Below are 25,970 nucleotides of genomic sequence, written 5' to 3' on the forward strand. Positions count from 1 at the left end.
CACAAAACGCGTCGTCCATCATAATTGTCTGAGCAACCCATCCTTTTCGATCAAGAGTATTTACACCCAAGTGTTTGCTCTAGTCTACAAGGCCAAGGCTCATTCATAGGTTGGCACCGTGTGATGGGGTTGACTTGCTTGATCATTTATGGCGTGAAACTCGACCAAAGTGATTTAAGGACGCAGATTAATTAGATTAATCAACCGAGAGTTGCAAAATTGTTGTTGCAATTGGCTTTGAGGCCTACTAAGTAATATTATTGCAGTCATCAGCCCAAGCAGAGGCTGCATAATATTGACTTGGATCTCGGACCACTAAGATTTATATAACATATAAATCCGTATTTTACGTTGGGGGCGTAAAATATGTCAAAAATTAGTGGGAGCTAATCAATACGATAGCCCATTGTTTGATTGGTGATACAATGTGATCATAGTTTTCTCTTTCTAATTTGCTTTTCTTTATTTATTGATCAGATAATATGTCGAATTTGTCACTGAAATGTTTGATGGAAACAAACAAGTTGACTGGGTCAAACTTCACGGATTGGCTCCGTTGCTTGCGTCTGGTCTTAAGGCTAGAGAAGATTGAGTATGTCTTGGACAACCCAATCACTGTCATTCCTGACAAGCAGTCTGCTGAGTATGCATCATTTGATGAAGCTGCTCACAAGAAGCATGTCGAGGATGCGACTTCGGCACAATGTGTTATGTTGACCTCTATGACTACGGAGTTACAAAGGCAACATGAACACATGTTCCCTTTTGATATGTTGAAACACTTGAAAAGTTTGTATGCTTCAGAAGCTCAAACTATGGAGTATGAGATACTCCGAGATCTATTCAAGTGTAAGCTTCACGAAGGGAGCCCGGTTTCTGATCATGTTTTGAAGATGATTGGATTGATTGAGAGGTTAGCATCGATTGGAACGATGCTACCCGCTACTGTCTCTGTCAATCTAATTTTGCAGTCTTTGCCTGCCTTGTTTGAGAATTTCATAGTGAATTTCAATATGAACGGCACTAAGGCGAGTCTGCCCGAGCTTCATAACATGCTGAAGACTTATGAATCTACCACCACTAAAGGCAAATCTGTGCTCATGGTGAGCTCTTCTGCTACATCTTCCAAGAAGAAGAACAAGCAGAAGAAAAAGCAGAAGAAAGCATTAGATGCTAGTTTAAAGCCTAAGGGTGGAGGATGTCATAAAAAGTCGAAGTTGCCAAAGGATGAGTGCCTATTCTGTCATGAAAAGGGGCACTGGAAGAGAGACTGCCCGAAATACAAGGCACAAGGTGCATCGGGTATGAGCTCAGGTATGTTTGTTATTGAGATAAACATGTCTATTAACAATTCACAATCCTGGGTATTAGATACAGCTTGTGGCTCACACATTTGTAATAATGTGCAGGGTCTAAGTGAAGTCAGGAAAGTGAGGCCTGGAGAAGTCGATCTACGCGTGGGAAATGGAGCAAGAGTTGCTGCCGAATGCGTGGGGACTTATAGATTAGATCTTCCTTCGGGAAATAGACTAGTTTTAAATAATTGTTATTTTGTTCCTTCCATTTCTAAGAATATTATTTCCATTCCGATGTTAGACATTGAAGGTTTTTCCTTCCATTTTGGAAACGGTAGAGGCTCATTTTCATTCAATGGATTGTTTTATGGAAGTGCCTCGCTTTTGAATGGTTTATATTATCTTGAATGTGAAAGAAGTGTTCTCAATATACAAAACAAACGACCTAGGCTGAGTAATACGAATAATACTACTTATCTTTGGCATTGTAGACTTGGTCATATCAATGAGAACAGGATAGCAAGAATGAGAAAGTTAGACTATCTCACATCATTTGACTTTGAGTCACACGGTGCTTGTGAATCTTGTCTCAAAGGAAAGATGACTAAGAAACCACTTTCTGGGAAGGGGTTACGAGCCAAAGACTTGCTAGAACTGATTCACACCGATGTGTGTGGACCGTTCCCTACACAAGCAAGAGGTGGATATTCGTACTTCATAACTTTTACTGATGATTTTTCGAGGTATGGATACGTGTATCTCATGAAACACAAATCTGAGGCCTTCGAGAAATTTAAGGAGTTTAAGTTAGAAGTCGAGAAGCAACTTGGGAAAAGTATCAAGACTCTTCGATCAGATCGAGGAGGGGAATACTTAAGCCATGAATTTCTTGATTACTTAAAATCACATGGAATTCAGTCGGACTGGACACCTCCGGGAACGCCTCAATTGAATGGGGTATCCGAAAGGAGAAATCGAACTTTATTAGATATGGTTCGATCCATGATGAGTTTTGCAAGTCTCCCTTTATTCCTTTGGGGCCATGCCCTACAGACCGCTGCTTATATTCTGAATAGAGTTCCTTCGAAATCGGTCGAGAAAACACCATATGAGTAGAGCTGTCAAACATTGCGGGCCGGGCCGGCCCGGCCCAACCCAGCGGGCCTAGGCAATTTTTTGGGCCGGGTCGGGCCGGCCCAAAATTTCAGCGGGCCTCGAACAATGAAGCCCAGCCCGGCCCTATACGGGCCGCCGGGCGGGCCGGGCCAAAACGGGCCAAAATTAATAAATTAATATATATATATATAGTTCCAAAAATTAATAAATTAAATCAAATTTAAAGAAAAAAATTGAAGACAAATTCGATGAAATAAAAAGGGCCTTAAACAATCTACATCTAAATTACGTAATTGACTAAAATTAAATGTAAACAAATATGACTAAAACTAAATGTAAACAATATGAATACAAGTAAAAAACAAAAACTAATTGCAAAAACAACAAAAACTGAAAACGATTTATTCACAAATGAATTAATACAGTAATCAAATCAATTGGAATCAAATAACAACCACAAAAAATAATAAAAAATAAATAAATCTTTCAAGTAAAAATAATTTAATATTGATTGTTGATTGGTAATTTAAATCTTAAGTTAGACTTTGACTCGTCATTGTCGTCAATTGAAGAAATGGACTTAGATTGGGTTGGGTCCATTGGGATTTGGGAGGAGATATAAAATTTTAAAATTTTCACATAATATATTGACGGGCCAATTTGGGCCCGAAAGCCCGGCGGGCTTTTTGGCCCGCGGGCCGTGTGACCCGGCGGGCCGCATGGGCCGGGCCAGGGAGGCCCGGGTTTTTTTGGGCCTTGAAAATCCTAGCCCAGCCCGGCCAAAACTACGGGCGGGCCGGGCGGGCCTATCGGGCCGGGCCATTCTCGGCCCATTTTGACATCCCTACATATGAGTTATGGTGTGGCCAAAAGGCGATTCTTAAACATATACGGACCTGGGGTTGTCCTGCGTATGTTAAAAAGACGATGACTGATAAATTGGAATCTAAAAGTGAGAAATGTTATCTTGTGGGATATCCTAAGGAAACAAGAGGATATTATTTCTACGTTCCCGGTGATCACAAGGTGATAGTTTCCCGGAATGTGACGTTCCTAGAAGACATCTATGTCTCTAAAGAACAAGGTCACAATACGATAGAACTTGAAGAAATTCAAGAACCACAAAATAACTTAGAGGATGAAAACTTGTCTAATGGTGTGGACACGAATTCAGTGGGAGTCGTTGATGATCTATTGGGAAGGGGAATATCTCATAGAGAGACGCCTCAAAACAATGAGATGCATCAAAGACGTGATGATACAATAGTTGCATCACCACCACCTCAAGAAAATCTTGAGGAAATCCCTGAAAATTCCGAAACTGTTGAAACGTTCAACACAGAGGAACCTCCTCACGATCAGAATGTACAACCTGAGCAAACGCAAGAACAACTCCATAGGCCTCGTAGGAATCGTCGAGCACCTGAAAGACTTAATTTATTGGTTGAGAACCAAGATGATGAAGTTGATCTGGATGATGATGAACCTAAGACCTATACCGAAGCGGTGTCAGGCACCGACTCGGAGAAGTGGCTTGAAGCCTTAATTTCTGAAATGGACTCGATGTACTTCAATCTAGTCTGGGAACTAGTTGATTTGCCAGATGGGAAATATCCCATAGGCTGCAAATGGATCTTCAAAAAGAAGAGAGATGCAGATGGCATAGTACGAACCTACAAGGCTAGGTTGGTGGCAAAGGGTTATAGTCAACGCGAGGGCATTGATTATGACGAAACCTTTTCACCAGTCGCAAAGATCAAGTCCATTAGGATTTTACTTGCTATAGCTGCATACTATAACTTTGACATTTGGCAAATGGATGTCAAAACCGCGTTTCTCAATGGAGAACTTGAAGAGGAAGTCTATATGACTCAACCTGAAGGTTTTGTATCCAAAGAAAGGCCGAATGCGGTATGCAGGCTAAAGAAGTCCATTTATGGACTTAAGCAAGCTTCTAGGAGTTGGAACATTTGCTTTGACAGAGCTGTCAAATCGTTTGATTTTGTCAGAAGCAAAGAGGATCCATGTGTTTATAGTAAACGCGAGAATGGAAACATTGTCTACCTTATCATATATGTTGATGACATTTTGATTATGGGTAGTGATCGTTCCATGATGCAATCCGTGAAAGATTGGATGTCTAGTTCCTTCATGATGAAGGACTTGGGTGATGCTTCCTATATCCTTGGGATAAAGATCTATCGGGATAGACCTAATAGATTGTTGGGATTATCACAGTCCACTTACATAGACAAATTGCTAAGGCGCTTCTCAATGGAAAATTCCAAGAAAGGATTTCTTCCTATGGGACATGGTATTATCTTGTCTAAGAAGGGTTGCCCTTCTAGTGACCAAGAGATTGAATACATGAAAAGGATCCCATATGCATCTGCTATAGGATCTATAATGTATGCCATGACATCTACTAGGCCAGATGTGGCTTACGCGCTTAGCATGACAGGCAGATTTCAGCAAAATCCCGGTGAGGAACATTGGAGAACTGTCAAGACTATTCTAAAGTACCTTAGAAGGACTAAAGAATACTTCTTAGTCTATGGTGGACAGCCAGAGTTATCAGTTACTGGGTATACTGATGCTAGCTTCCAAACAGACCATGATGACTATAAGTCACAGTCTGGCTATGTCTTCATCCTCAATGGTGGAGCAGTTAGTTGGAATAGTTCCAAACAAAGCACTACTGCCGATTCCACCACCGAAGCCGAGTATATTGCTGCATCTGAAGCTGCCAAGGAGGCTGTTGCTCTGTTAGAGTTCGTGAAAGAACTGGGTGTCGTTCCAAGTACCAATAGTGCAATACCATTGTATTGTGACAACACTGGTGCGGTTGCGCAAGCAAAGGAACCAAGACCCACGAATAGAAACAAGCACATTCCCCGGAGATATCATCTGATCAGAGAAATAATAGAGAGAGGCGATGTGAAATTAGAAAGAGTACCCACTGATGATAACTTAGCTGATCCTTTCACCAAGCCGTTGTGTATAGCAAAACACTTTGAGAGCTTGGGTGTTAGACATGTTGGAAGTTGGCTTTGATTTAGTGGGAGTTTTGTTTGAATGTCTTAGAAACAATTTGTAATGAGACATCCTTACTTGATCACATTTACATATATGTTATTTGATTTCATGGGCTTGTGCATTTATTGGAATAATTTGTTTTATTGTTTGACATTATTCTTTTATCTGTTCCCTTGAATTATCACTGTTATTAATGATGTGAGACATTAATGATATAAGTGTAATTCTAAAAGTGCCCTAACCAATGGTTATCAAGAATGGGATATTGATGACACGTAATAGGTTGGCATGTGGTTTGCATCATATTCTTAGAGAATGTAGTTGATCTCACAACTACGAGATATTGGATTCTCGTGATGGACACATGGATACTTTGGAGAGTATTGGTATACCCAGCTATTAAATCATTTGTTCTAGTGTCTATGATTTAATAGTGTGTGGAGTATGTAATAGTCCTTTGACTTGAGGTCAATACTCATTTTGTTTGTTAAGTGGTGTGCTTTGACCAAGTACAATGCTTGCACTCCATCTAAGGGGTAGATACGGCTTGTGTTGGGTACATCATGAGGCAAATGGAAATGGTAGTTGAGCCAAGAATATGATTCATTCCTTGATTTGAATTTCGAGAGAACACTTCAAATTCTCTATATTATTTGACCGTTAGTCATTGGCCAATGCAAAGATATATTCAATTAGAAGTAATTGAATATGATCGAATGGGTCATATAATAAAGATGAGATAAAGTGATTGAGCTATTTTGATAGACACATGGCAGATCATAGGCTCAATCGAGTGGTTCGTGAATGAAAGGATATTACATAAACTTCATATAAAGGTTTGTTTACATAATCCACGTAAACGTTCTTCATATATCGGGTTCGCTACACAACGCAGTCTAGGAGTTTTGTGTAGACTTTAATTTGATTATCGACGATAATGGAGGCCTATTGGGTCACACTTTATGTGTATTGTTGATTCGCTCAAGGGTGCAAAGATAGTGCTTGGTGTTTAATCTAATACTAGTCCAAGTGGGAGATTGAAAGATATCTTAATGGACTAGATTATGATATATATATGTTATATTCTAATAACCTAATTAATTAGTTATTAGTTGGACTATTGGACTAATTAATTGTAGACAAAAGAAAAGGCCCGGCCCTATTAATCTAGGGTTAATGGGCGGCTGTCATTCTTATAAGAATAAGAATATATTTCTTTTGTCGGACACGTGAGAACACAAGAGAGAAAAACACACAGAGCAATATAGTATTCAATCAGGATTTCCTAGCTTTCCGTGATTGAAACTTGCACTTGGAATTGTTCCTGCATCGGATCTGCATACACGTGGATACCTCTAGTAGTGGATTCAATTGCAGGAAACGTCACGATCGTTCTACCGCACAACAAGTAAGTTATTCCAACTGTTGTGTGTTTTATCTCTACACATTAATATAATTATAAATCTAGATCTTTATCCTTGATTGTATTTCCGCTGCGTATCATTAGATGATGTCAAGGATTTCTAACAATTATAATTATTATTTAGGGTCAGCATGAAGGGATTTGAAGCAGCAAGCCATGTTCCTAAAAGTTTTTCAGAAAATTGATCCAAGAAGTAAACTGCGGTCTTTCTACGATATACGCTTTACAACTTTTGTGAAGGAGACCTTTTCTTGTTTGAAAATGGAAAGAAAATAAGAAATGGTCTATTTTCTCATCACTATACTTGAAACCTTCAAATATTAATATTGGATACAAATGTGATACCATTATGATACGTGTCTTGGTTTAATGATAATGTGGTTAATGCTTGAAATCAAATATTTCAAATTTGAATTCACTCACACAATTTTTTAATATATATATATATATATTTTTAATAAAGTAAAATGTGATACTATTATTATTCGGATACCCTTACTATTTATGTTGATGCACAGGCCCAATGGCTTGGGTGAGTGCCAAATTTTGGCCCAACCCTAATTTGGGTGTACGATGGCAGATTTATTGTGTTATGTTATTAATAAAGCGATATTATTACTTACAATAAATTTAATTTATTAATAAAAAAAATAGATTAATTAAAAAATTATATTTTTGAATTTTTTTTTGCTATATAATAAATCAGATGATTGGAGTCTTGTAGTTTCAGAGTTAGGTGCAGTTTATTAGCCCTTTCTGTTTTTTATTTTGGACTCGTGTTTATTACTACACTAGCATTTGCATCCCGTGCAATGCACGGGAAATATTTTATTTTACATATAAAAATTAATTCTAATTCAATTATCATACTCATAAATATAATAAAAATAATTTTAATTAAATATATTTGAATTGAATATTAAAAAAAATAAAAAATAAAAAAGAATTTACAATTATAAATAAAACAACAAATAAGAAGTTAAAGAAATGGAAAAGAAAATAAAAATATAGTTTAAACATAAACCTTCAATTTTATTATAACTACAAAATTGCCACTCAATTTTAAAATTGATTTCAAATTGGAAACTCCCTTTTTAATATAGTATAGATTTTATTTGTTTAAGATATGACATTAGTGTTCTGTCTGCATAAATCGTTATCCATGACATATTTGTTTCAATTTTAATAGTTTGGATTTTTTATTGATTATTTATGATATTTTTGTTACGACCTAAATAATTCGGATCTTTGATTGATATTATTAATAGTTAAAGACATTTTATAAATTAGGCATATAATTTAGACCTTCCATTTATATTTACCCTAATTTGTATCTCTTCAATTTACCTTTTACATATTCACCTTTACAGTCAAATTATAACTATCATAGACGGAATATGTAATTATGAAACTTGAAATATTTAATTTAAGAAAATTATAAACCTATAATTATCAAAAGGCCTTTCTTAAATACTCATCCAGAGTCATCTGGTAAAAGCTTATCTTGCAAAATTATATACAATTATGTTAACACGTGTTATTTGACCCGTAGACTGGTTAGTATATGTTCATAACTTTTTTCTTTCATTATACAAGTCTTCCATTTTTTTTTTTTTTTTGTGAAATACACCATACAAGTCTTAGTTTGAATCTAGAATTTTGGAAATAATAAAAAAAAAATATAACCAATCCCATTTTTTTTCCTTTTATTTTCTTGTTAATCACACCTAGAATAAAAAGTAGATTAATTGAATAGAAGTGATTATAGAAGAAGAATGAGCAGCCTCTTGTCACGGTCAATATATGCTAGCTTTGCAACTTCCTTCGCACTCCAAACTCACACGTCACAAATTAATACTCCCAAATAATGGTTTGATAATTAGAATTTGAGTATATTTCGAGGATGTTTGGGTGAGCTTATAAATTTTTTAAAAAAACTTATAAATTGTTTAAAAATTTATAAATCATTTCAAAGTATTTGGCAAAATAAATTCATAGACAACTTATAAACTCAAAAAATGAGCTCCAAGAGTTATAAGCTCCCAAAAAATAAGTTCCCCATCCTAAATTATTTTTTCATAATCTTATGTGCAATAATTATTTTACAAATATTATTTAAGTTCAAATCTCTTCGATTTTCTCTTTCTAACAATTTTTTTTTGTCTCTGGTTTGTAAGCTATTGAAATATCTTATAAGTTGTTAGAGCTTAGAAGCTCTTTAAAATAAGTTTAGTCAAACACCATCTTCATGTCTTCACATACAATTAACTCTAAAAATTATTTTCTTCATCTATTGTTCTAAATTTTTTTAAGAAAAAAAAAATATAAATTAGTTGAAAATAATAGGATTCATATTTTTTTAAGGGATTAATTATTGTCTTTTCATAAACTTAAAACATTAAGTTATGAACACAAACTCTCTTTATGCTCTTACATGCCTAAATAAACTCTGCAGTGGCGGTGCACGTGACGTGATCCCGTGGCATATTAATTAGAGTGTGGTAATTACGTGAGCATTTCCCACATACATAATAATTTACTATTAAATTAAAAAATGTGTATACATATGACCAACTTTAGAATATTACATTTTATCTTTTCAGACGTAACTGCAGATGTAATTGGTTGTTCTCTAAATCCCTTTGAAATTCTATAATTTGTCATTGAATCGAACAAAATGATTAATAGTAATTGATTAATTAGTCAATGAATGCAAATAAATTTTAGATTTGTAGTAGAGGTAAAGGATACTTGTAGCGTTTTCACTTTTCACTATTTTATGCATAGTAGACGCACTATACGATTGCACAAAAACTTGCACTCAAAATAATATTATTTATAAAGTTCGAGTCAAGATACGAGTTCGAATCAGAATGCAGATCAGAGTGTAAGTGAGGGTACAACTCGATTATACGATATATCCGGTTATACCCAAGACCACCTCACACAATTATAATTGTATAACAAAAAGTTGCATTTCCTAAATCTCATATCACCTTGCTTTAGTTTTGATTTAATTAATTCAATGTGAAAATAAGAACATAAATTATTCAACTCCATTAATTAATTACAGCTAGTAATACTATATTGAAGATTAAAACGAATGCACCAAAAAAATATTAAAAAGAATATTCTTAATTAGCATAATCTTCAGTTCTTTTTGTGTGTGTGTGTGGTTTCGTTTTCACTCCACAAGCTTGTCAACTTCATGATTTCAATAGTAGACTGGTTCAACAATCAAAATATCGAAAACTATACCCATTCTTATCCAGATAATTTTGTATATAATTTACTCTAATGATTTATTTTATGATATAATTCACCATTTTCAATCAATATTTTGTTTAATCTTGATGGATACATACACCTAAATTTAATGATTTATCCACATTTAATTTCAATTCCAATTCTTCATATAATTCATTTAATTTCAATTCCAATTCTTCATATAATTTCGTGCAGTTTCCGTTGTTTTTGCCTTTACGAATGACATTCTGTTTCTGATTTTGCTTTCTTTTGTGGTTTGTTATTGGCTTTTCATGTAAGTAATACATACATTCTCTCTCATCATTATCCACCTAATTTGCTTTTCCCTCTAATAATATCCCATCTTAATTAAAGTTTATTGAAATAATCCATATCATCATTTACTCACTACATCCTATCAAAATAATCTAATAAGTTCACAAAAAAACATCTTATTACATTTATAAACACTACTTCATAACATTTATTCTCAATATATCAATTTATTTATTCTATCACATATAAGCCATACGACTCACCGCATTTATCCTCATTATTCACTAAACCAAAATCTATAAATTATGATAATTTTTTCACTCACAATATACTTAATTATTTTTATTAAAACTCGTGTCATTTTCATATAACAATTTTCATGAGATAGAGAGTATTTAACATACTTCTTTCGTCCCATTGATAGTGACTAACTTTCTTTTTTCGTCTGTCACATTAATGATGAACTATTTGAAAAAGGAAAATCATTTTCTCTCACCAAAATTTATGGGCCCCACAATTTTCTATCATTTTTATTATTTAATCGCTTGTATTCTTAATAATTGTGTCAAACAATAATGAGCCGTTATAAATATAGATTCACATATTTTTGTATTGTAATTTTACTCTCCTAGATAATTATATCGAAAAGAATTAGATTAAATAAAATGAAACAGAGGGAATATAATTTACTATCTATAGTAGTATTCTTTTCTTTTTTTTGAGAAACCATGGTAATATTTTTATTCTTATTTTTATATTCTTTTAAATACAAATAAAGCACGAGAATTGAGAAAAAAAAGAGAAAAGTCTTGGGGGAAAAATAGAAAATAAAAGAAGAAATTTGACTGAAAGTTCCTAATTAGCCTATCTTCCCTTCCTTCTCCGAAGACCAGCTTACATTTTCTCAGCTGGTCAAACAACATACACAGTAACACTGAATCCCCTCTCTCTCTCTCTCTCTCTCTCTCTCTCTCTCTCTCTAGCAAATGAGGGGGGCACTTGAAGAACTCCATAGATGACGAAACCCTTTTCAGCCGTCATCTCCGCCGCGATACTATTCCTCGTCGCCCTGACCTCCCCGCCGCCGGCGTCCGCCCTCGGTGGCTCCGCCGCCACCGTCGCCGCCGTGTACGGCTCCTCCACCACCGTATGTTCCATTGCCGCCAACCAAGCCATCCAGCAAATCCAATGCTGGAGTGATGGCCAATTACTGCCCCCAATCCTCCCCACCACCTCCTTCGACTACCTCTCCGGCGGCCGCGACACCCTCTGCGCCGTCCGCTCCCGCGGCTTCAGCCTCCTCTGCTGGAACACCACCTTTGACCCCAAGAGAATCTACAACACCTCCTCCGCGCCGCTTACTTCCCTCGCAATCGGCGATACCCAAATCTGCGCATTGAGGAACACCACCGGCGGCGAAAATGCAATTTGCTGGCGAGGAAATGACGTTTCTCCCGCTCAATTTCCCGATCGATTTCGCATGGTTTCGTCGGGGCTCCGATTTTCCTGTGGAGTTGTTGAGGCCAGCGGCAGGGTTTTGTGTTGGGGAGGCGACGGCGGCGGCGGCGGCGTGACTTCATCTTCAATCCAATCAGAATTTGCGAATTTTTCAATGTTCAATATTCACGTCGGCGGAAGCCACGCCTGCGGAATTAGCAATTCGGGAATCGTGATTTGCAGAGGCAGCAACGACGACGGCCAGCTGAATATACCGTCGAACACCTCCGGCGACTACAGAGACCTCGCGCTCGGAGCAAACCACACGTGCGCGATCAGACGATCGAACGGCGCCGTCGTGTGCTGGGGCGGAAAGGGAGAGTTCTCGAGCAGCATTACCAACGAAATCTCATTCGAATCCATTGTAGCAGGCCTCAATTTCACCTGCGGTTTGACGCGGCGCAATTTCTCGGTCATCTGCTGGGGCGCCGGATGGCCTACCGCCGCGGCGAACGAGCTGCCGTTGCAGAAGACTCTCCCGGGGCCCTGCGTCGACACGCCGTGCTCCTGCGGCGAGTATCCCGATTACCAGACGCTCTGCGTCGGCGACGGCCATATCTGTGCTGCTTGTGAGCCGATTTCCTTCAATCCGCCTCTGTCTCCGCCTCCGTCGCCGCCGCCTAGTATTAGCCCTAATTCCTCGCCTTCGCGGGGGCTGAGGAGGGGCTTATTGGCGTTTGCAATTGTAGGATCCGTCGGCGGCTTCATAGGGATTTGTTCGGTCCTTTACTGTTTGTGGCGTAGCGGCGCTTGTTTCGGGAAGAAGAAGGTGCACAACTCCGTTCAGCCGACCATCACCAATGCGGCGGCGGCGGCGGCGGCGGCGAATCAGCAATCCAGCAGTAATCCGCCGTCGCGATCGTCGACTCTCCGGCGGCAGGCGTCGATGCTGATGCGGCGGCAGCGGAGCGGCACGTCGTCGAAACACGCCGACAAAGCGGAGGAGTTTCTCTTCTCCGATCTCGCCGAGGCCACGCACAACTTCGCCGCCGAGAACAGAATCGGCGCCGGCAGCTTTGGCGTCGTCTACAGAGGGAAGCTCCCCAACGGCCGCGAGGTCGCGATCAAGCGGAGCGAATCCGGCCCCAAAGCGAAGAAATTTCAGGAAAAGGAAAACGCATTCGAATCGGAGATCTCGTTTCTATCGCGGCTGCATCACAAGCATCTGGTTAGGTTAGTCGGCTTCTGCGAGGAGCGAGACGAGCGGCTGCTGGTGTACGATTACATGAAGAACGGCGCTCTATACGATCACCTCCACAGCAAGGGCAACGTCGAGAAGAGCAGCAGCGTGGTGAATTCATGGCGGATGCGGATCAAAATCGCGCTCGACGCCGCGCGCGGCGTCGAGTACCTCCACAGCTACGCCGTGCCGCCGATCATCCACCGCGACATCAAGTCCTCCAACATCCTGCTCGACGCCAATTGGACGGCTAGGGTTTCCGACTTCGGGCTGTCGCTGATGGGGCCGGAGGACGATCGCGACTACCGGCCGATGAAGGCGGCCGGCACCGTCGGCTACATCGACCCCGAGTACTACGGCCTGAACGTGCTGACGGCGAAGAGCGACGTCTACGGCTTCGGGGTGGTGCTGCTGGAGCTGCTGACGGGGAGGCGGGCGATTTTCAAGGACGGGGAGGCTCCGGTGAGCGTGGTGGACTACGCGGTGCCGGCGATCATGGCCGGGGAAGTGGGGCGGATCCTGGACGGGCGGGTCGGGGCGGCGGAGGTGAGCGAGCTGGAGGCGGTGGAGCTGGTGGCGTACACGGCGATGCATTGTGTGCATTTGGAAGGGAAGGATAGGCCTTCCATGACTGACATTGTTGCTAATTTGGATCGAGCTTTGTCGCTGTGTGAAGATAGCCATGGCAGCATCTCGAGTGGGACGATTTCGATTGTTTCGGATTGAATTCTAATTCTTTTTTTTTTTTAGATTGTTTTTGAGCAAATTGTTTGCTTAGTGAGATTTTTAGCCTTAGGATTTTGTAAATTCATTCATAGTTTCACAGTTACAATTGTTTCTCAAAACAAAAAAAAAAATGTTTTAGCTTCTATACACTGCAGATTCTTCTTGGCTTTGAGTGTGAAAAGATTTCGAAAAGAAAATAATCCTATTTGTCTTTTGTGTATTACTAACATTAGGAAATGAAATAATCGAGAACGATTCCTAGGATTATGAGAGCATTGAGAGGATCTTTCTTTGTCCAACTTTATTTGGTTAAGTTCTTTTTGATACTGTTAGTTAGGATAATAAAATTTTAATGTAAAAGTGTGTGAGTCTTGTTAAGATAAATTATAGTATTAGAGTTCGTTAGTTACGAGTGATTAGGGTGTATAATATATCTATGACACATTAATATTTTGTTTGATAAGAAGTAATACGAAACACACAATCCTTTATAAATTAAAAATTCGAAAATATTATATTGATTTGAGGGATTCTGTATATCTCCTCTGTAGGTAGTATACGTAATACAAATCTTAATCATAATTATTATTAACTTTATATTTTACAGATATTTTCATGCATTGCACCAAATACGATATAAATATGACGTATCACACCTTATCTCATATCGCATACCAAACGGGCCCTAAAGGTGTATGAGTCCTGTAAAAGTATACGAGTCCATATTTATTATAATGAAAATTGATTATTCAAAAAGGAAACCAAGTAAAGTCAAATGAAACGATTAAAAAAGAATCGGAACTAAATGAAGTGGGACGGACGAAGAGAGTATCAATCAAGTGAAATTTGTTCCAATCCATACATCCTCTGTTTCGCGTGAGAGAGAGAATGGAAAGAAGCTTCTTTATCTAAAGACATTATTATATTGGACGAATTGTATTGAGCATTTATATTTGGAGCATTATTTATTAAAGGATGCTATCACAATTGTATAAATGAATGTAAAATAAACATCCTAGAAGTCTAATCCAATAATTTAAAAATTATAAAGCATGGTCCAAACTTAGTTTTCTTTGTGCCTCTATGTAATGTAATATATACATTTAGTACTGCTTCCTTTGGTCTGTATTTCAAAAGCCTAATCTTCTACTTGCATGTAGAATTGAATTTCAAGCTACACTAAAAGTAGTCAATTAAAGCCATTGAATCACTCAGGATGTTGACATGTGTAGGGCCTTAATTAAGCCCCTTTTCAATTCTTGAAATTATTATATTTATACATATAAACACAGCGGTGCAAATCAAGGTAAAATCTGGAAATATTTATACCTGCCCATGAAGAATAAATTTAATAGTCTTCGGTTACAAATAAAACAGAATGGAATTGCCATCTGTTGCAATATTTATTCTGCAATGATGAGTAGTAAATGCATAAATATTAGGGAGGTGGTGGTGGTTGTGGTGGCGGCGGCGGCGGTGGTGGTGGTTTTATTGGTGGCCGGTGAGACAAAGAGGGCTCCTCACATTTGTGTTCATATTTGATGGGAGTTAATAAGGTCTGCATGAGTCAACTCTTCTACATACAATTTAGTCTACCAGTTCACATTGATGTCCAATTCATATCTATTTAAACACCTTTTTTGGAGTCCTAAGTGTATGGCTACTTTTCTACCTACTTTGGGTAATAATATATCCCTCCGTTGCACTATAAGTGGCTCAAAACTTTTCGACACGGAAATTAAGGAGGATGTGTAAATGTGTTAAAAGAGGTAGGATCCACACTTTTTTAAAGGATTAAACTTTACCATTTGTAAAAATAGGCTATTTATAGTAGGACGACCCAAAATAGAATACATGCCACTTTTAGTGGGACGAAGAGAGTAATTTTGTATTAATTCTCGTGTAACTTGCAAGATGTGGGATGTTGATATTTCGTTTTCATGTAAGTGTAGTTTTTGAGGAATCTATATCGACGTGTATATGATTTTGTATTAAATTATCCATATCAAATTGTCTTTATTTGTCACTTAAAAAATAATTGTTGTATATAGCTGCGTATGAAGAGTTTAAATTTCTAGAATTTGGATTGACAATTATATCCATATCACGTTATCTTTGTTGGTCATTAAAAAAGATTGATGCTATTTGGGTATTTGGTAAGCTTCACATTTCAATGTGATTGTTTAAACATTTTTTTAAGCACTTGACACCATACAAATGAACCTTTCTTTATTTATGATTGATTAGTAATTGTCTTTTACATATTTAAATAAGTAACCAACCATGCAATGCATGAGAAATATTTTTATATTTATATAAAATTGATACCAACTCAATTATCATATTTGCTTTAAAAAAAAAACTCAATTATCATATTTATATATACAATAAAAAATTAATTTTAACTGAATATTGAAAAAGTAAAAAATCGAAAAGAATTCACAATAACAAAAAATTATATTATGAAAAGGCAAAAAATAAGTTAAGAAATGAAAATAAAAAGAACAAAGAATTAAAAAATAGATTTATTCAAAAAAAAATGAGAGGAGATATAGTTTTTTTTAATATTTAAATAAATAACTTTTATATTTTAAATCAAATATTTACATAAAATATATCAAATTAAAGCTCTTATCGTGATCTTTAATTTGATGTGCATATTAAATATTTTATAATTAATCGAATTTCACAATTATAAAAAGAAATAAAACAAAAAATAAGAAGATAAAGAAAAAGAAAAAAAATATAATTTACAAATAAACCTTTAATTTTATTATAACTAAAAAGTTATTACTCAATTTTGAAATTATTATAGAGATCCCACCTACGATGTAATTTTCTCACCTTTGTGTGGATAGTGGTGCCGCTTGCGTCTGGTTATCTTTCCAAAAATATAGGTTATCTTTCCAAAAATATAGTATGGATTCGAGAGCAAAAGTAGCTTTCATTAAAAAGTCAATAATCTGGACATTAAACTGTAATTTACACCTAAGAAAGCTCAAGTGACCCAAAATTAGACACTCTTAATAAGAGTTTGAATTTGATTTCAAGTAAGAAAATTCTCAAAACCTCGAGCTTCACTTGGCCAAACATCATGTGTAAAAGAAGACCTTTTTCTTTTTTCTTTTTTTTTTGAAGATTGCAATATTTTCTATAACAAATAATACAGTTTTCCACACAACAAAATAGTTTACAACAGCTTATAATCTTCATGTAACTGCTGTGGTTGCTGCAGCACCTCGTGTTTTCAAAGAATGTAGCTCCCCTGACACTCTCATAATCCAATTGCAGCATAAACATTTAGTCCCTGCTTGCTCAACTACTTCGTCGTTCGACCAAAAATGGTCTGAATGTCAGCACAACTGCAATTGCCTCGATCACGTTCAGGACGAAGAAAACCATTTCATCTCCTGCATTAAGAGAATCACATTATTTCTACACCAGCTCACAAAATAAAGAACACAACGAGAGTAGACTCGAGCAATGCTGGGTGAAACACTGTTAGTTGTTTATATGAGAAAAATGTCAAAGGTCGAAAAATACACGTATTGCATAGAGTAAGCTTTGAAAATGGATTAGGGGATATGAGGTCTAAATTAAAGTAGAAATCCATGGTCCTAATAGAATATGATAATAACATCATGATTCCTGATATGATAATAATCGCTTGTAACAAACTCAGTGACACATACCTGGAAGGAAATTCGCGTCCTGGCGTTTTTCTGCCCAAGAGAACCTGTGTAATTTGAATCGAAGACAAGTTAGCAAGAGAAGATTTTGAAGTAGACAGGCAATGTTTCTGTATAGTTTGTTCGAGAATTCTAAAGAACTCATGTCGCATGTCACTATGCTTTGGTAGGTGGATGTTTTAGTTCATGGTTGGAGGCATATTTGTTCTGGTGCATTCAGTGGTAATAGAAGATTTCAGAAGTTGTTACCACAAGAAGATCAAGACCCGATTATTCGGGATAAAAAACATAACTCAGAACGGTAAAAGAATAAGATTTCGAAGAGAAACTCACAATGCTCCTCCTCCTGCTGGACCAAATGCTTTGAAAAGTGACATAAAGGTCATAGCCATACCATTTGCTGCTCCTCTTTGGTCTTGATCCTATGATCATTCAGTTGAAATAGTCATTTATCAGATGCACAATCATGCGAACTAAGCTGAAGACGAAGAGATGCTTGATTGGAGAATTACCACAGCTCTATTTTGCAATATGAAAAGCCCCGTCACAATGGATATCTGCTTGAACAGAACAAGTTATTGAACTAAGAAAAAACTACTATCAGGTGCAGTAATATGAATATGCTTCCACTAGATCTTCAATTTATGTTATGTGAAGTTCTTTTAGGTTATTTCAATTGAAAAAGGAACACACACACACACACACACATATATATATATATACATATAGTTTCTATAAATGAAAATCAACCTAATAAAACTATGGCTACTGAACTCTCACTATGATAGCATCATCCAGACATAAAATTCACCAAAACAAAAGCATGCATTGACAAAGCTTACCGATAGGACATTCTTCAACAGAGAGGCAATATTTAATACTATGGCCAGCGTGATTCCTGATAGCATGGCTATGTAGTGATAGCTTGTTAATAGAGGAATTGAAATTATCTGCATTAAAAAAAGAAAACATCCAATAAATAGATTTTCTAGATCATATTCATGTATATGTCAAGTTCCAAGGTCATACTCCTAAAATCCGAGAAACCAAGATGGGGCCCATGATTTTCTCCACAATTGGATACAAGGAAGATTGGAAGATCAGAAGGCCCAAACCTGAAATTTGTATAAGTAAGCAATGTAATATATTACTAGCAGGCATGCAACGTAAACCAAAATGGTTTATCATCTTATTTAAATTCACTAACACTCAGTGGAGAAAACTATGAATCCCCATACTTGTCCACGTATGCTGTTATCCGGATATACCATATCATGCACACAAGCGGAGTTAGCATATGGAACAATATACATTGTCCATATGCTTATGAAAAGACCGACATGGCAAAATATGTTATAAAAGAAAAGGCTAAATTATTATCTATCAATAGAAATACTTTGTAAGATTTTAATGTCATATGTGAGATAGTAAGGACTTAGAAATAAGTGGCTAAATAATTGAGACTAAATTATTAATTGGGCTTATGGGTAGAGCAGCTTTAAGAATGAAAATGTCCATTAATGCATATAACTAGGTCCTCTCCGTAGATAAAGTGTCTCTTGAATTCTAGCCATGACGTACGTAGAGAGAACATAAAGAAACATCAAGGTAGAGAAAGCTAGTTTGTTCATTCATCAAGGAACTCAAGACCAACAGTAGTGGGAATCCTATCATGGAGGTATATATTATCCTGAATTTTCTGATTAAGATTATAGAAAAGCATAATTAAATTTATGTACTAAGGATGTGACATACTCCCTCCGTCCCCCAAATAACTTCCTAGGAGAGAGGGGCACGGGTTTTAAGACAAAGTTGTTGTTGAGTGTATTGGAAGTGGTGAAAAAGTGTTATAATTAGTATTGAAAGTAGTGAAAATGTGTTATCCTTAGTATTGAGAATGGTGAAAAAGTGAAAAGTAAGAATAAATTGGGTGTTATTAGTGGTTGGGTAGTGTCCCAAAATGGATAGGAAGTTATTTGGGAGACGACCTAAAAAGAAAAGATAGGAAGTTATTTGAGGGACGGAGGGAGTATATTACAACTTTTACAAGTAGGAACTGTTTAACCATACCTGAGATTGCAAGAACTGTTCCAACATCCTCAGTTGAGTAACCTAGCCCTCCAAGTCTTCTGGGGCTCTCAGCCCATAATGAGAATATCTGTTTACAAAAAAAAATAACTGTGTCATGACCGTAAGCGTACTGCTAATATGACGATTTTTTCTTCAAAACCACAAGCATTCTCTAATTTACAGATTGAAAAGAAAATATGAAACTCATCTGTGATTATACAGTTTACTATGGAAATTCCTATTGGACATCATTACTTGGTGCTTGGTATAACATAATATTTGTGCAGCATAGAAATAAAATCAAGGTTTCTGAAGGAACCGAGAGAGACAACCCTATAGAATGGACATTACTTAAACTTAAAGAGAGTTGAAGGACTGATGTTTCATGCAGAAGAATTATTATGTCTCCCCCGTCTAAATAGAAGGAAATCCTAGTGATGAGTAGTAAAGAAATGCAAAAGGCATCTATCACATTGTACCAAAACTGTTAATGAATTTTAGCTTAGAATCAGTTTTTACAGCCATGCAAGAGATAACCTTCCTGCCAAAAATCCTCAAACAATGGCTAGCGCAGCTAAATCAACTAAAATTAGACCACTTTCTGTAACAGAGAGAAATTTAGGAGATAAAATATTTTTTGCTACAACTACTAGCTGCAATATTACTTACCTCTGTATAAGCCATATCATGAAGTGAGAAAATACAATATACGATAATGGATGACATAAGTGGCCAGTTCTTATAGAGGCTTGTCTTAGAAGCCTTATTTTTTCCCATCTCTTGAATGCCCGACTGTTGAGTTGCTGACTCCAAAGAACCAGAAGAACCTTGAGAATGTGAACTCCCTGAGTTGTGTGTGTGTAGAGTTTCCTGCATCTCTTAAAATTTAGATCAAATCGTCATAAAAAATCAAAGCATACTTGATGAAGTCGATAACTCTATGAAATCACATGCATATTTTATAGATTTTTGGAGAAAGACCAGTTTAAAACTTTAGTACATTGTCTAGACACTTGGTAGTCACAACCGAGCACTGCCAAAACAGCTAATGCTTACGAATGGATATATCTTCTTGTCATCGACTTAATCTTGTTATAACATCAGAAAATACACAGTAAGCTTTCTGGAAGTAAATAGCATATGAGATACAGAAACATACCGGGATCCAGAAACAAGCAACGGTTACAATTCCCGCAAATATTGATATTACCGCACAGGGCAGGAAATATGGGAATCTACCAAAATGTTCTTCAGTTAGAGTTTATAAAACCAGAAGAAAGAGATAATATGCTTAAGGAGAGAGAACGAAGAGAATAAGCACCTTGTCCAAAAAGAATCTGACGCGAATATTCCAGGGAATTTGTCTGCAGGCTAGTCCAAATATTGCACCAATGAAAATATAACTTTTAAATTGGTGATGACAGACACAAAAACATACATGATACATGTAGTCATACAGAAAATATTTCAGGGTTATAGATATGTCAGAAATAACAGCTTAAAGAAAAACGACAAAACAAACCCCAGCATAATTAGTTCCTTCGGAAGTTAAGAATAAATTCTCGGGCTTTATTTTACACATGAAGCATACTGGGGCAGAGAAACTACTGATCGAGAAGTGAAGTCATGTACCAAAAGGAAGAAAAAGTTGTCATAGTTTCACCATACTACGACACTGGAGACAGTCTCGATTTCTAATTTACCTAGTCATTGCATTATGTAGGATGAAAAGCTTCTCCAGGGGCTAGAAGGAAGATGGATAGATGATATTATAAACAATATGTTACAAACTGTTTCATATTCCTTAGAATTTTCAGTTGCTAATTGGCTGATATAGTTTTTGGAGAGAAAATAACAAAGTCATGCCTGAAAATGTAGTTAAATAACACAAAAGTTGCATAAGTAGATCTTCTCCCTTGGCATACGTTTACAAATTCAAGATGGTTACAGAATAGAAAAATCATCTCAGCGGTTGGCTACTGCACTAAAGAAACAACATAGGATGGAATTTACACACAAACAAACACATAATATATTAGTACCTGAGCAAGAAAGCCTCCCAAAGCTGGTCCAATAACTAATCCTGCACCCCATGCTGTGCTAACCTATGAAAAATTGAATTCTAAATCTCAGAAATTGCAATGTGAAAATGAGTGACTTGAGAAACAACAATATGTCATTACTGGCCACACCCTCTTCCAGGATCTTTCTGAATTTAAAGAGTGTTTGGCTATGCTGATAAGCTCTTCAAAAGAGCTACTAAGATGTTTTAAGAATTATAAGTTCCTTTAAAGTTTTTGGCAATCTTTTTAATAAAATGATGTGATTTTCTCCTAAAATAAAACATAAGGAGCTTATAAGCTCCTTTTAAAAATGTAAGGAGAGAAAAAAAAATTAAGGAGGGCCCAACTTTATATGGAAGAAGATCTTATTTAGAGAAGCAATTACAACTCTTTCAGTACTAATAACATCCTATAAGTTGTAGAAGATAATAAGCTCTTTAAAATAAGCATCTTGATTGGAAACTGTTGGAAGTTATGTGTGTGTAGGCAGACGAATAATTGTTGCCAACAACAAAAAAACAAACTTCAGATGTTTTAATTGTAAGGACAAACCATGCTAGTCATTGTTTTTCTTATTCATTGCAATCTTAGAGATAATCTTGTTGATCCACACTTCAGATGTCCAAAACGTTTCAGATGAACTCTCGGTCTCAACAAAACAGGTGTTCTTTCATGATCTATTATCCCATGAGTTGCTCCATATGATAGCATATTTTTGTTGGTTATCACAATACACACAATGAAGTACTAAAAGACATTCAGTAACAGCTTACCGCTGACAATCCATAAGACTGGTATTCATCACGAACGGTTTCACATGCATACGCCTGGTGGCATAGTGAAGCCATAAGATGAGGAATCCAATGGAAAAAGAAATGTAGAAAAACAACTAGAAGAGGAATCTGCAATTTGGTTACATCAGAAAATACCTTCATGGGTCCAAGTAAGCCATTCAAACAACCAAGAAGAAACCTCGTTATGATGGCCATCCAGTAGTTTATACTAAGGCCAAACAGAGTGTTGAAAACAACCCTGGAAATGAATGAATATCTAATTATTTGGATGCCCTAAATGAAGTTCTATAGAAGCTTAAAGAAAGTAAATCCATTACTGACACTGTGACGCAGCCTATAATTATGACAGGTTTTCGACCATATCTATCAGCAATTACTCCCCACACGGTAGAAGTCATAGCTCTTCCAATCATGTATGCAGACCCTTCATATAATGAAGAATTAGCCGTGGAAAGTAATTAAGAGTATAAAAAAGAAGATGTTAGCAGTTAGCCTACCTACAAAACCGGCATAATAACCAATATCTTCCTCTCTTGTTGCAATGTGAAAATCCCTTATCTGAAATAAACAGAGACAAAGGAAAACGATACACAAAGAAGTGCATTACTTTTTCCATCAGTCTGACACACAGGTTTTCATATTAGGCAAAAATAATTGGATAATTTCCATAATTTAACAATATAGCCGAGAAGGAGAAAATACAGATAGCATGCGCCATATAGAGCTACAGAAAGTAAATGTATGTTGAAAGTGGAATCCTGAATAAAAACATGCATATAATGAGTCCCAACTGCTAGTAAACAGTATAGAAGGCATACAGTTTGATCATTCCTAATAATGGAGAAAGAACATATCCAGTGGAACCATTTAAAATGCGCTTAAGTTTCCTACGATCTCTATGTATTATATTGGTAACTCTTTCTCAGATCAAATCCACATCAATTGAAGCTGCTATCTGCAACCTGACATAGTAAACTTTGATATCCAGCGCTTCAGTATATAAAGGTAGTGGGATTAAGAATTGTTTCAACATCTTTCTGACCAGGTACTCTAATAACACCAATATATTTTATATAATCATTTTTGCTCATAACTGAACTGATCAGGATTCAAACTTAAAATTATATCACTCTGCTGATATGAGAAGTGAGTGCGAAAATCAGAATCGAGACTTCTTTTGCTGATAATCATAACCTTGGGAAAAGTAAGATGCTCTTGTACAGAACACAAGCAAAAGAGCAATAAGATGGCATAAGAATTTGGACATGAAAATCATGAGATATTCCATCAAATAGGGAAAGATGCCAATGAAAAATTATTTTGTTTTATTTCCAGCGAATCCACAGATGAGAAACGGTCCAAGTGCAACAACCAAATATTTTGCCAATGTAATATATAGCACCATTCTTCTTATTCATGTGTATTAAATCTGAATTTGATTGGAGATCAGATGGTCTCAACTTTCTTTAAGTAATGACTTTAGATCTACCAAAATTGTATTATACTGTTAATTGTTTGATAATGACATATAACATATATTTAACCCAAAATAAATTGATGGTGAAAAATATTCGAAAGCTTACCATGAAATAAAGGAATGGGAAGAGAGATGATATTGTCAGAGCTGTAGACAGTTAGTAGAACAGGGGGAAAAAAGAGTTTCAGTATCAAAGAAATAAAAGAACTATGGAGACAGAAAATGCTAAGGCAGTTGAATGATGCTAAGTTCCTTCTTCATCGAAGATATATAAAACAAATTATTTAAATGTAAGCATAGTAAGCAATCGGCGATCAAGATTAAGCAAAATTTCAATCAAAATAACGTAAAACATCTAAACTCATGCTCAGAGAAGCATGATCCATCCATTCTACTGTTTGAAGCATGACATTTCACAAGAAAACAACAACATTTCCATGACCAAACAACAAATGTTTAAGTTTCTGCATTCAAGCACACATTCTCCTTCGTTTAAAGTCTTAAATATGTTGATGATTAGCAAAAGACCAATTATGGGATCATGATCGCATAGCGTCTTAGTTCTTTTCCAACATGAACTTACAGTTACTGTTTTATCTAGTTCCCCCTGGGGAGATCTGTTACATAGTTCAAATTCTACAAATTGGATTTCCATATCTCACACAAAATTTGAACTATTTAACACCAACACCGCTTTCTACGAGAACACACACAAAACTAATGAAAAAGAATTTTCAATTACTCTTCATACTATTCATATTCTTTACTATTTTTTATTTTTTGTAACATCAACAGCTAATTTTCAATTTGATGCCAATTTCGTGCACGACTTCTATTCTAGTTCGACAAGAATAGAGACAAGTTCGACAAAAAAAGTCAGATGTGTCGATCTGGAAGTGCAAGTCTGTGGTATAAGTAAATTCAATAATTTTCTGAAATAGACATTTCGAAAGAGCCAGCAAAGTGCAAGTCATGCATGAAAAGTATACCGCACTAGGCATCATCTAAGAAGGCGTAGCTGAGAATGACACTTTAGGGACGATGTGTCGAGCTGAGCTACAGACAGGCTGATCAAAGTTCAATTCGCTAAAATGAAGCAATCGTGCTGCGATTAACCATAGAGATATGCAGAGAGAGAGAGAGAGAGAGAGTAAAGGTTTGATTAATTACCAGTGGCGAGCACAATGATCCAGACAGTGAAGATTTGCTTGATTGGCAGCCCTCTCTGTAATTGTTTCCGCCGATCAACCTCACATCCCGCGCATCCCTCGACGTAGTCGTCTTTTATGAGTAAACTCTCCGCATATTCAGCCGACGCCATTCTTTCTCTCTCACGCTATAATACTCAGAGACACCTCCAATCATATAGTATGTATATATATGTAAGTGAATATATAGAGATACATACGCATGAAACATATTTGAAGGGAAATTGATAATGATAAGCGTGGGAAACGACAAGCAGCTTTTAAGTTTTTCTAAATATGAAAGCCACTACTCTTTCTTCAAATAAAAAACAAAAAAAAAAAGTTGCTCTTCTTAAAAAGCCACTCATTCTCTTAAACGCAATAATGTCTTCTTAAAAAGCCACTCATTCTTTTAAAGGCAATAATATTATATACAATAAATCTATGCAGCCACATTGTGGCCACCCACACACTAATATAATAAGAAAAGTCTTGATTAATTTAATTTATTTTTTAAAATAAAAATAGAATTTAGTTATTTTATTATATTCTCTACATTGCACTTATTTTTTTTAATTTCTTTTGTATTTTGTATTTTTAATTTATTTTTTAATAAAAATAAAAAGTTACCAAAAAATTTCAAAAAAATAACTACAATGTAGAGAATATGATAAAATAACTAAATCTTATTTTTATTTTAAAAAATAAGTTAAATAAATTAAATTATTTTTTATTTAGGTAAATTGTGGGTGGCCACAATGTGGCTGTTTAGCATTGCTCTAAAAAAAAAAATAGAAAGACACTTCATGAAGGATGGAATATTTTTTTTAAATGGATGGAATATTATTTATATGTAAATATTCGAGTTGGATGCATGAGCGAATACTTGTCGGGT

At 36.2% G+C, this 25,970-nt stretch overlaps 2 protein-coding genes across 2 annotated transcripts; one reads left to right on the forward strand and one right to left on the reverse strand.

The window, feature by feature from the left end:
* Positions 1-11,152: 11,152 nt before the first annotated feature.
* On the forward strand, positions 11,153-13,992 carry LOC131005805 (putative serine/threonine-protein kinase-like protein CCR3). Its single transcript, XM_057932892.1, has one exon. It carries the CDS (start codon positions 11,408-11,410, stop codon positions 13,793-13,795), a length of 2,388 nt encoding a protein of 795 aa, XP_057788875.1. The 5' UTR covers positions 11,153-11,407; the 3' UTR covers positions 13,796-13,992.
* Positions 13,993-16,808: 2,816 nt separating this feature from the next.
* Positions 16,809-25,433, reverse strand: LOC131005806 (protein ZINC INDUCED FACILITATOR-LIKE 1-like). Its single transcript, XM_057932893.1, has 17 exons — positions 25,059-25,433; positions 23,995-24,035; positions 22,909-22,969; positions 22,733-22,835; positions 22,547-22,649; positions 22,391-22,444; positions 21,597-21,659; positions 20,876-20,925; positions 20,714-20,789; positions 20,224-20,424; positions 19,555-19,642; positions 18,514-18,599; positions 18,327-18,434; positions 17,997-18,041; positions 17,818-17,906; positions 17,488-17,531; positions 16,809-17,205 (listed from the first exon to the last, which is right to left on the reverse strand). The coding sequence occupies exons 1-17, from the start codon at positions 25,207-25,209 to the stop codon at positions 17,111-17,113; spliced, it is 1,458 nt and encodes a 485-aa protein (XP_057788876.1). The 5' UTR covers positions 25,210-25,433; the 3' UTR covers positions 16,809-17,110.
* Positions 25,434-25,970: the final 537 nt, after the last annotated feature.

Source organism: Salvia miltiorrhiza, chromosome 1 (assembly GCF_028751815.1).
Source record: "Salvia miltiorrhiza cultivar Shanhuang (shh) chromosome 1, IMPLAD_Smil_shh, whole genome shotgun sequence".
Lineage (NCBI taxonomy): Eukaryota > Viridiplantae > Streptophyta > Magnoliopsida > Lamiales > Lamiaceae > Salvia > Salvia miltiorrhiza.